Source organism: Erpetoichthys calabaricus, chromosome 12 (genome assembly GCF_900747795.2).
Source record: "Erpetoichthys calabaricus chromosome 12, fErpCal1.3, whole genome shotgun sequence".
Taxonomy (NCBI): domain Eukaryota; kingdom Metazoa; phylum Chordata; class Cladistia; order Polypteriformes; family Polypteridae; genus Erpetoichthys; species Erpetoichthys calabaricus.
In genome coordinates this window covers 128,570,845-128,583,136 of record NC_041405.2, presented here as the reverse complement: position 1 = coordinate 128,583,136, position 12,292 = coordinate 128,570,845, and the positions used below count along the sequence as shown (strand labels likewise).

The 12,292-nt window shown below is 39.0% G+C and overlaps 1 protein-coding gene across 1 annotated transcript; it reads right to left on the bottom strand.

The window, feature by feature from the left end:
* Nucleotides 1-1,258: 1,258 nt before the first annotated feature.
* On the bottom strand, nucleotides 1,259-12,036 carry LOC114662600 (uncharacterized). The gene is made up of 3 exons (XM_028816166.2): nucleotides 11,643-12,036; nucleotides 6,848-7,680; nucleotides 1,259-2,072 (listed from the first exon to the last, which is right to left on the bottom strand). The coding sequence occupies exons 2-3, from the start codon at nucleotides 7,675-7,677 to the stop codon at nucleotides 1,919-1,921; spliced, it is 984 nt and encodes a 327-aa protein (XP_028671999.1). The 5' UTR covers nucleotides 7,678-7,680; nucleotides 11,643-12,036; the 3' UTR covers nucleotides 1,259-1,918.
* Nucleotides 12,037-12,292: the final 256 nt, after the last annotated feature.

Below are 12,292 nucleotides of genomic sequence, written 5' to 3'. Positions count from 1 at the left end.
AGATCCATAAGTTGGCATTGAGAGTACTGTCTGTTCGGAAGCACTTACCTTTATGAGTAATTGTTTACGTTAATGAAAGCTACCAAAACCCCACATCACTCAAGACTTACCGTCGAGCACCTTTCATCCCTCATAAAAGTTGCAGCTGCACAAGATTTCAAGCCTAATATTGACGAACTGGTTACTAACAAGAGATGCCAAGTGTCGGGACAAAAGAAATAGATCTCACACTGTAAAACTCCTACAGTATATAAGCAATGAATATAATGTAATGAATAAATTATAATAATATAAGGACCTAGCTAAGAGGCTAAGACTCTAATTGTACGCAGTTGTACGGAGATTGTATGGAAATAAATTCCTTTTCTTTAAACTTTAAGTGTTACATTTTTTAAAGTTTTCAGTATGTTACAGTGCGGCCTGCTGATGCACGTATGGCAGTCGAAGCGGCCCACCAATGGTAGTGAGTTTGACATGCCTGACTTAGAGCATCAGACCTGAAAAAGCTCCAAGTTTGAAAACCATTATAACTGTTTAGATACATATTTGGGAAGTGATGGGTTTTCAGTAGAATGTCTCAAGGCGGTGCACCTAGAGGTGCGAGCTGAAGTGTGTCTTGTTTGTTGTCCATTTGACAGTCTACATATGCTGTTGTCTCCCTCACCACAGACAGATAGCTATATCTGCCTAGTTTGAGGTTTACTGTCCTGGTGGTCCCCCTGACTGAGATTCATAACCACCACAAAAGAAGAAGAACTGAATGGCACCCACCTGGCCACCAGAGAGTGATTTTGTTCTCTAAATAACCAGAAGAGGCCTGAAAATGGAACAAGATTACACAAGCTTGAATTGTAAAACCCCCAGCACTTTGTATTGTGCTATATATGCACTTTTTATATGATGTCAAACACTAGTTAAAATTGCCCTTATTGTTCAAAATGAATTTCCGCATCTCAGGTAATCTAAAACAGTAACAAAGGGCGACAATTAACTCTTCACAGCTCCAGGAAACTAAGTTTGATCCTAAGTCCATCCAATGTACTTTTGGAGTTTGGCCATTTTCTAGATACTCTGGCTTTCCTTCCATAATAAAAGACATGATAATTGTATTAAACTGCAACTAGATATGGGTCTGTTACAAGAGTGCCCAGACTTTCCAGCTTTCGTGTAACCAGTGTTACCAGGATAGGCCCCAAATCCCTGCAACTCTGAAACTGGATTAAGTGAGTTCAAAAATTCATGGATAGACAGTCTAATGGATGTAGCAAAGGCACAAAGGAAGAGACCATTTTTTAACATTTTTCACATGTTACAAATCAAAATATGACGAGTATCTGTCACCCCAAAACATTACGTAAATGCAATTTACAAAAAGCTTCTATCCAGCTACAGAATGTTGGTAGAAGAAGTCTGCATTAGTTCTGAACACAGAAGTCAAAATTATCTGATTAAATGATTTTTGGGTTCCAGCTGAATCTGGCTGATGATTCTAAATGACCAGGAGTGAATGGTGTTTGTGATGCCTTATTGTATGTACCCTGTGAAGGTCTGGCACTTTGTCCAGGTCTGGTTCCTGTAACCATCTCCATGTGATCCTATAGTTGTATTAAACAAGTTCAGAAAATTAATAAGTGTATGGATGATATATCTAAAAGGAGTGAGGTCCCTCATATAAAATGTCCACCAGTTACATCATGAACAGTCTGCCAGCTAAGCCACAGTAACAAAAGAAGTCTGGTTGTGTAAGGTGTTCTGAAGGCCTAATAGAACCATATTCAAAGTTTGCACAAGTAGTATGACCTAGAATGTGTTTTATATAATATATGGCAATATTAATGTTGCAACCTATAGTCTGCTGTATGAAATTTACAGGAAGCCATCTATTCAAACAGAATCAGACAGATGGACACCCAGGTCCTCAGTGCACCTCTTCATCTGGCATGATATAAACATCATCATCCTGCAAGGGGTTGTGGTACTGTGGATAAAAAGAAGGATCGTTGTTGTAGATTGCTTCATCTGATGGGTCATACTGCATGTAGCATCCATCCTCTCCATCAGAGTGAGGAAGGCTGTAGAAAGACACACAAGCAAAAGGATGTCATAGCTGGTATACATGAAGAAACACACACTTACAGCAACACACACAGATGTTCACATGCTACACTGTCATAAAACTGGGCAAAATGTATGCTGACCCTTTGTTATAACTAAGGCTGTACTGTCCCTGGGATTCACTCTTCCTGTTCTTTTGTAATTAGAGGTTTACCCTGAGGTGCTCTACACCAGAGAGAGGCAGAAACGTCAGTGCTGGATCATGTCATGGAGATGTATGGGAGCAAGAAGTCGAGTCCCTTTTAGTTCTCAGTATGTGCCTAATTGCTTCCTGGTACAGAAGCACATCTTTTTGCTGTCTTGTCACCTTAATGGCTGTGTTACAGTTTCATTTGTAATAAAGCACCCAGTAGGGAACAAAAAAAGAAATTAGCTGGGAGACACTGTGGTGTCATCACTAACTCTAACAGTGGAAGACAGCCAGCCATCTTCTCATGCAATATTAGTGTGCATAGTTTTTTAAATTTTTTAATGAAAATGGATCTTGGTAGCGTCTGAATATTTTTATTGGATTATATCAAGGGGTGTCACTACCAATGCTGTTAGTCCTACAAGCACGTCAGGTGGAAAAGTGAATGGGGTGCCCTCCTTGGGTCTTCATGTAGACAAAGAGCAAGTGAGACCCCCATGGTGTTATATGCACTTGAAGAGCAGAAGTCCCAATAAGCTTTTGTGTAGTTGTCCCTCCAGTCAGTACACAGAATAGGAGGAAGGGAAGACTGGGTTCTAAAACATCAAGGGCTAGTAGCCAGAGATCAGGGGCTAACACCCTGTAAGCCTCCGCCTGATGATGCCACTGGATTGTATTTACCTTTGTAGGAAGTTTTCATTTCCCTGAGCTTTCATGTGTAGTGTATAATTTAAATAATTGCAGAGGATTAATCCTTTTCGGAACACCGCAAAGAGACTTCATAATTTGGTGAATACTTCAGTTTTGGACAACACTTTAGTTGGTGAAAACCTCATACAGAACTATTTAATAAATTGCACTATGTTTATAATTCCAAACATCATTGAACAATAATATGTGACCATTCTCCCACCCCTTAATGTTTTTCCCAAGATCATCCCACCCAGTGATTTCCTTCCTGCCTGAATGGTTCCCTTAATAATAATCATCCAGCCATCCTTTAGCTGTCTACATTTTTTTCTCATACTAATGTCATCTGTAATCATCACATCCTTTTATTTTGTCCTATATGGCTATATTCTATATGATAAGCTCAATTTATTATTAGGCCCCATGCTATGATCATCATGTCCTATTACTGCGTTCCTTGTGATAATCTCATTCAATTACCATCTCTGAAATTATACTACACTATTATTGTTCTCTCATCTCATTATTACTCATTCATGATTATCTCAGCATAACAACGTCTTTATAACTAGCTCTTCTAACCATCTAAGACATGGTGAAATCTAAATAATCAGCTTGGACCTCAGCATTAATGTTTGCAGTGCATCATGCAATGCATATGTCTCCATTATATACCATTTGGTATGGGATTTATAAAAGTAGTGTTAATGTTTGTGATTGGCCATCTGTTAGAATGACAAATACAATACATTTTATTACTAAAAACTTTTTGTGACACCCAATCTTTTGGAATGAGAAGAGAGAAAAAGAATGAGAAAAGAACAAGGATGGTGACCAGTGGCATTGTGGAAGAAGAGTCTCTGATAAGGTGCTTTGTACAATAAAGATGTCTTGTTTGAACCTGAGACTATTACCTGAGGAATAGTGTTTGGTGTGCCGTTATCCTCCCTACAGGTCATAAATCTCTCTATTATAAAAGAAAATCTTGAGACGAGACTATTGCCAAGAGATTTTTTGAAGTCCTGCGAGACAAGACTATTGCAAAGAGATTTTTTCAAGTCCCGCCATCCTCTAAACCATTTTTCAACCACACCCACGGTCCACTCACCTCTCATTCATGTGAATGTTTTTGTCAGACACAGTTCCTGCGCTCTCAGTTATACATTTTTACGATTTCCTCACTTTAAGTTCCCAATAAAAGAAGACTTATTATGTTCAAATATTATTGAAGAATTTCATCCCAAAGGGTTATCAACAGAAGAAATGAGTACACGGGCAATCCTAGCACCAAGAAACGACGAAGTCAAATGAATTAAAACAAAAATTGTTGATCAGTTACACGGCAAATTGGTTAAATGCGTATCAATAGACTATGCTGAAACAGCTGCTGGTGGTGGTGGGTGTGCCAAAGATGAAAACATCAACTTACAATATCCCATAGAATATCTACAACCGTTAACACCGTCCAGTCTCCCACCGGCTGAATTACTGTTGAAAGAAGGATGTCTCGTAATGTTATTGCGTAATTTATGTCTAAGTGATGGGCTATGCAATAGGACAAGATTAGTTGCATTCAAAATTGGTCGAACAATTCTGACATGCAAAATTTTAACAGGCAACAGAAAGGTAATGTAGTACATCTTCTGCGGATTACATTATACACCAAAGGAGATCTTGATATGCCATTCGTATTAAAACGTTTACAGTTTCCCGTTAGAATAGCTTTTGCTATGACAATTAACAAATCACAGGAACAAACATTCGAAAAAGTCAGTTTATTTATTAGAGAGAAGGAAATGATATTCACTCACGGGCAGTTATATGTTGCATTGTCATGGTGTAAGTCCAAACACAGAATCAAAATTCAATGTGATATTTACTAAAAGTTAATTAAAAAAAATGTTTTTACTGAAGATTTATAGTAAAAGTGTAAGTTTAAAAAGTATTTGCGTGTTAATTTCAAAGCCAAACAGAATGAAAACATATAACGCAATGAATACCTCTAACGCAGCATGAAACATAATTTTCTTTCAAGTTAATACGTTTTACTATTTTTTACTATCGTTAATTACTTGCTATAATGTAAAATATTTAGTTCTATTATGCATATGTAACAATTCCCATGAAAATAACAATCTGTTTAAATTGTACATCCACTTCCCCATACGTGAGGGGCAGATTCACGAAATGGGTAGCGTGTAGCACCTGCCCGGGGGTTGGCAAGCAAAGCAAAAAGGGGGCAGAGTCCCCTAGTAATAAAAAAAATTAAACATCATATTGACACAAGTATTAAGACTCTTTGCCATGGCTCCTGAAATCTGACTTACTTGCACCATATTCTGTTAATCGCTATTGAGATGCTTATACATTTTGTTTGGAATCCAGTTCAATTAATTGGGCATTATTAGAAAAGACATACACCCGTTTACAAGGTTACACAGCACAAAAACCGAAGAAACAAGGTTGAAAGAATTGCCTGAAGAGCTTAGGGGCACAGATCTTTGAAAGGCCACAAAAACATTGTGCTCTGTTGAGGGCTTCCCAGAACACAGTGGCCTCCATAATTCCTGGATGGAAGAAGTTTGGAACAACCACAACTCTTCTTAGAGTTGGCTACCTGGCCAAACTGAGCAAAAGAATTGGTAAAGAGGAGGGGAGTGACCGAGAACCCAAGGGACTCTCTGCTTTAGTTCCTGAGAACTTGTTTTGAGATGGGAGAAACTTCCAGATGGACAACCATCACTGCAGTAATATATTGTTCTGGGGTTTATGGCAGGGTTACCAGACAAAAGTTTTGTCTCAGTAAAAGACACATGGAAACCTGCTTGGAGTTTGCAAACAGGCACCTAAAACACTCTCAGACTTTGAGACACAAGATTCTTTGGTCTAATAAATCCAAGACTGAACTGTTTGGCTTCAGTTAAGGGTCATGTCTGGAAGAAACCAGACACCACACATCACCTGTACAATAACATTCCATTGGTGAATAATGCTAGAGGAGCATAGTGCTGTGGGATTGAGGACTGGGAGACTAGTCAGGGTTGAGAGAAAGCTAAATTTAAATGACTTTAACATAAGGCTGCAACATAACAAAATGGGATGCGCTCTGAGTACTTTGTTAATGCACTGAATATTGCTTATTATTAAGAAGTTCTTACAGGGTTACATAACTAAAAATTGTCTTTTACAAAGAAACATTTTTGCACATACCAACCCATTCCCTAAAGGGAGTATTGTCGTTGCTCCATGATATTTGCTGAAATTTAGGTTTACAGTGTGTTTGGCAATGTGTCCAGACAGGACACCATCATAATGAAAGGACAAGGACAAGTGTTCCCCTACACTGGAGGATGACACCATTTTTTTTCTTGCTGCTCCAGTATCTGCTCCCACAGGGCTGCCCAGTATTGTAGGTCCACTTATTGGGGATGTCTGCAGCTGCTTGGAATGCAGTCACACTCTCTGTCAGGGGCTTTTGCCTAGAAGTGCTTCCTGACTACACTCTTCATGTGCGATTTTAAAAGAAGATTCCATAACTCAGGTTCAAAGTTAGGAAGATAAAAGTGGAAAGAGCTGACTTGGCCTGAGGAGAAGGAAAGAAAAGGTAAGGTTTGTGAGGAAGAAGGTGTTTTGTTAGAATGGGTTTTTCTAAAGAAGACATTGTTGTTGGCTGTTTTTGACCTTCAGCCATTGCATGCTGGACCAGATAATGTGCAAGACCCTCCATTACAATGCACTGCTCACACAGGCCACCACATTTCCCACTGCTGTAGCCAAACCTTTAATATATGGTGTCCATCCATAATTAGATAAGATGCTCAGCCTATGACACATCAGGTGAGTCATACTTTCACAACAAATCTGGATCTGTATTTTAATATTTAATTATTCCACAAGACGCCCATCACTCACCTGGTCACCTGTGGCAGCTTACAAAAGCTGAGAGGTTCATAGCGTGGAGACAGCTCATGGGTTGGAGCGGCACCCAGCTGTACATTTTCATAGTGCAGCTTTTTCTTTTCATCTTCAGGTTGGCAATTCTTTAAAGTACTTTGCCTTTTTTCTGTCTTATTGACTTCCTGGCAGGTGAGATTAGAGGATCGACTCCGGGAGAAATACACCAACCCTGCAACTATTAAAACAATCACTAGAGCAGAAACAATCAGGCCAACAACAAGTCCAGTCATGAGAGGACTAGAGCATGTCTGTGCTAAAAAGTTTGCCATATTTTGTTTCTCCAAGCCACAAGTAAAACTAACATTAGAAGGGATCTTGGACAGCAGAGATTCAAATTGGCAGCTACAATCCGTGGTCAGGGTCTTCAAAGTGTCGTGAAGTATGGTGAGGGGAAGTGTGCTCAGCTGATTTCCCTCTAGGTGAAGGATTTCAAGATTGTTAGACTGTGCAAGAAAATCAGAAGGCAGCTTTCTCAAGTTGTTGTGGCTCAAGTTGAGTGCCAATAGACTGGTGGCATTCTCCAGAAATCGATCTGGCAGAGTGGTCAGAAGGTTGTGGGCCAGGCTTATGTCTATGAGCTGTGCCACTCTGTCACTGTACCCTGTAATGAATGAAATAGTCCAATTTTCCACATACAGGCACCTAATATCTTCAATCATATCCATGTTCAGATAGCTGGAATTGTTTGAGGATATTTGTATATAGCTGGGGCCCATGGAACACCCAACAACAAGACTGGTGGAAACATTCAGAAGAAGCAGGAAAAGGAAAAGTTGATTGACCATGTTCTGGTAAAAGAAAAAAAATGTGAATAAGATATACATATACATAAGCCATATGCTAACACTAGTGTCAATCACCCCGCTGGTGACACTCGACTAGGACAAACAATTAGGCCATTAGAAAAAAGAATATCAGAGATGCTTTACCATCTAGTATTCAGAACTTATCAGAGAAAGCAGCACAAAAGAGGACACCTGAGTCCTTTTGGTTAAGGGATGCTTAAAGGTGTCTACAATAAAGCAGTACATGTGAACATTAAACAAAAAAAAAAAAACAACACCTGAGGCTCTCGAGCGAAAGGAAAGTTTGAAACATCTGGAGAGATTGGCTGTCTATGGAGAAAGCAGTTGGCCTCTTGAGCTAATCAATGGTTAGAAATCCAAAGGCAAAGTATAGTCATATGTACAGTATATATTATAAAAGAAAATCTTGAGACTAGACTTTTGCCAAGAGATTTTGTCAAGTCTCGCCCCTCCCCTCAACCATTTACAACCACGACCATGGTCCACTCACCTCTCATTTGTGTGAATGCTTTTGACAGACACAGTTCCTGCGCTCTCAGCTAATTATAAATTTCTATATTTTCCTCACTTTAAGTTCCCAATAAAAAAAGACTTATTATGTCCAAATCTTATTGATGAATTTCATCCCGAGGGGTTATCAACAGAAGAAATGAGTACACGGGTGATCCTAGCACCGAGAAACGATGAAGTCAAACAAATTAATGCAAAAATTGTCGATCAGTTAAAAAGCAATGACATGTAAAATTTTAACAGGCGGCAAGAAAGGTAATGTAGTACATCTTCCATGAATAACATTAGACACCAAAGGAGATCTTGATATGCCATTCGTATTAAAACGTTTACAGTTTCCCGTTAAAATAGCTTTTGCTATGACAATTAACAAATAACAGGGATAAACATTCGAAAAAGTCTGTTTATTTATGAGAGAGAAAGAAATGATATTCACTCATGGGCAGTTATACGTTGCATTGTCACGATGCAAGTCCAAACACAGAATCAAAATTCGATGCGATTTTGACGAAAAGTTCATTCAAAAAATTGTTTTTATTGAGGTTTTACAGTAAAAGTGTAAGTTTAAAAAGTATATAACACAACGAATACCTCTAACGCAACATGAAATATACTATGAAAATCATAGTTTTATTACGTTTTACTATTTTTTACTATGGTTAATTACTCACTGTAATGTAAAATAGTTAGTTCTATTATGCATATGTAACAATTTCCATGAAAATAACAATCTGTTTAAATTGTACATCCACTTTCCCATCCTCGAGCAGCAGATCCGCGAAGTGGTTAGCGTGTAGCACCTGCCCGAGGTTTGACAAGCAAAGTGAGCAGGGGCAGAGCCCTCTAATATATTCGCATCTCTGCCACGCGCGTTGTGAAGGGGTGGGGGCTGAACGCACACTAAGGAGATGCGGACGGATCAGTTGCTGGCTTGCTGCTGCCAAGGTGTGTGCTCTGTTTGTCATGCTGCGCATCAATCATTTAAAAGTCTGTACAACAGCTGTCCTTTTGTCTCACTGCCTTGTCTCGCAGGACATTAGAGTCTCTCGCGGGACATCAAAGTGTCTTCCGAGAAGATCACGTCTCAACCCAAGATTTTTTTATTATAATAGATATATATACTGTATATACAAGCTATATATATATATATATACACACAAACACACACACACACAAGCATGCACACACAAATTTTCAATAAAAGTTAAAAACATTAAACATACATTTGGCTTTTGAAAATGTTAATGTATATTTACAACTTATTTAGTTAACTGAAAATAACATAAAAATTAAAGTGTAAAGTGGCATATGCAAAACTTGGGCACCCTTTTAGTGTTAAGGTAATCGGACTCATTAGTTTTGTCTGGCTTAGCTCATTAGGTTGCTGTTCTGGTCAAGAACTGTCATTATGAATATTCATCCGAAGTCACTTACAGAGTCTAATATATTCCTTGATTCATCAAACACTGTGCAACATTCAGCTATCATGTGTTCTTCTAACCAGCCAACTGAGGATCTGAAAGCGAAAGCAACTGACACCTACAAAGGAGGGAAAGACTATAAAAAAATATCAAAGCACTTCCACCAAGCAATTTCCAAAGTTCAAAATATCATTAAGAAATGGCAGTTAAGAGTGACTGTGGAGGTCAAGGCAAGATCTGGAAAACCAAGACAGCTGACAGATAGAACAGTTCATGTACTGTGCAGGAAGACAAACACAAAATCCCCATATGACTCCAAGGGACCTGCAGGGAGGTTTACTTGAGAAAAGAGTGGTGGTGCATTGCCCTACCCAGAAGTGTTACTTACATAGATATGGCCTTCATGGAAGAGCCATCAAAAGGAAACCTCTTGTGATCTCATCATGAAAAACAACATCCGCATAAACCAGAGATATGTGGAACCAAGCGATGTGGACAGATAAAGTTAAAATCAAACTGTTTCACTGGAACCAAATAGGATTTGTTTGGGGGAAAAAGTAGCAGCACTTGAAGAAAAGAACACCTTGCCAACTGTTAAATACATTGGTGAATCTATTATGCTTTGGGGTTGTGTGGTAGTGAGTGGTACATTGTGTGAGTACAAGGAAGAATGGTTTTAACTAAATATCAAAATCAACAGAATGTCAGAAAGTAAGCCAGGAAACTGAAGTTCAAAAAGAACTTCTACAACAGGGCAACAATGAAAACACACTACAACATCTACTATGAAGTACCTTAAGAGACACAAGGGGAAGGTTATGAAATGGCCCACGCAGTCCTCAGACTTGAACAGTATTGAAAATCTATTTGTGGGTCCAGTGCCTGAAGTGGAAACACATAAATACCAGTACTTTCCATTTAAGTACAAAAAACATTAATTTGATCTGAGATGGCAGTTGGAGTACAAATATATCTGTAATGTGTGTTGGTAACTTATGAAACACTGCCGGTAAACAACAAAGACTGCCAGCCCTGGACAGATCTTAAAAATGCTGTACACTAGAGGCAGAGGAAGAATATCTCAAAGATGGAAGAGATCCGCGAGAAAGAAGAGGAAAAAATTCCAAAACAACAATTCAAAGGTTTTGAGCTGGCTACAAAAATGTTTGCCACCTGTGATTTTTGCCAAAGGGGGTGTTACTTAGTACCGACTTAGTAGGGTGCCCACACTTTTGCAAAAGTTACACTCACCTTTTTATTTATTTTACTTTTTTTATTTCATAAAACTGTAGTTGTACATTACAATTTTCATAAAAATGTCATTGTTTAGTTTTTTTGCTATCAAAGTTGTATTCACTTATTTTTGCCTCAAATGTCAACAAAGTATATAAGTGTCCAAACTTTTGCCTGCAACTGTATTTATACTCTTTGTTAATAGGGAGGTGGTGTGCACCAGTGCTACATATAAGTGTGCAAGTAAGGTTGTCTTACTTTCCATGGAATAGCAGTTCATCATAGGGCATACTCATGATTATACCCACGTTCATTTTTACTGGGCTAACTTAGAATCACCAATCAATCTAATTTCCTCAACATTAGTAATAAAATTGAAAAAGGAATACTTAGAGAAAGTACACACACAGGCACAGACAAAACATGACAGTTTCCCAAATGTAATTACTGAACAAGGATTCAAATTCGCATCCCTAGAGCTGTGAGGAAGCACCATTGACTATTGAGACACACAATGTCTGTGTATTTTAAATTAAAATGCTGATAACATTGAAAATACATATAGTAATAGATACATTAATGCATGCAAAGATAGAAGGTGAAGCAGGTAGATAGCAGCTTATGTAACCTAAGCAGTTTTACTGCTGGTCCCAACATGATGAATTTGTTAATGGACACATTGTGTTTTGACCTGATCCCTGACCAGTTGGTCTGTCATAACTTTGCGACCAAACCACTGCCGCAGATATAAGTTGGATAGCCAAGAACATCACTTCTTACCTGACTGAACACTGCACTCCCAGTTCAAAATATCACTAAGGCCGAGATGAAACCCAACGAGTTCCCTGCGCCCACAAGTGAAGCACACTGAGCTGTGTTCTCCAGAATGTCACTGAACCAATATGGAGAAAAAGGAACTCAGACAGCCGTTCTGTCAAAGCGGGGATTTCAGTTCCTGTTTCTCTCAAGCTGAGGCATGCATGTTTAAAGATGTCCGGGTGAAGCCAAACTCCCCCTTGCTCCATTACCAGAAGCTTGTGGCTGTTCATTACCACTGTTGAATTGTTGAGAAATGTAGACCAGTGCTGAGCAAGCATTTATCAAACACTTGTAATTTCCAGGACATGAGGCCAGTACAGCTGCTTCTGAATGAAGGGGGGAGCAAACAGATGGTCCAGCATTAATGGCAAACTGTCCCACTGAAGCAACAGAAAAAATGCTGAGTTAAATGTGCTACAATTTATAGGGAGGTGTTCAGCAACACTCTTGGTGTAATTATATATATATATATCCATCCATCCATTTTCCAACCCGCTGAATCCAAACATAGGGTCACAGGGGTCTGCTGGAGCCAATCCCAGCCAACACAGGGCACAAGGCAGGAACCAATCCAGGGCAGGGTGCCAACCCACCACAGGACACACACACAA

Bases quoted from the DNA above. Each gene is read 5' to 3' on its own strand.
- LOC114662600 (XM_028816166.2), bottom strand. From the start codon at position 7,677: ATGGTCAATCAACTTTTCCTTTTCCTGCTTCTTCTGAATGTTTCCACC. The intron at 2,073-6,847 runs GTGAGTGATGGG...GTCTTTCTACAG, and splicing joins AAGCTGCCACAGGTGACCAG to CCTTCCTCACTCTGATGGAG.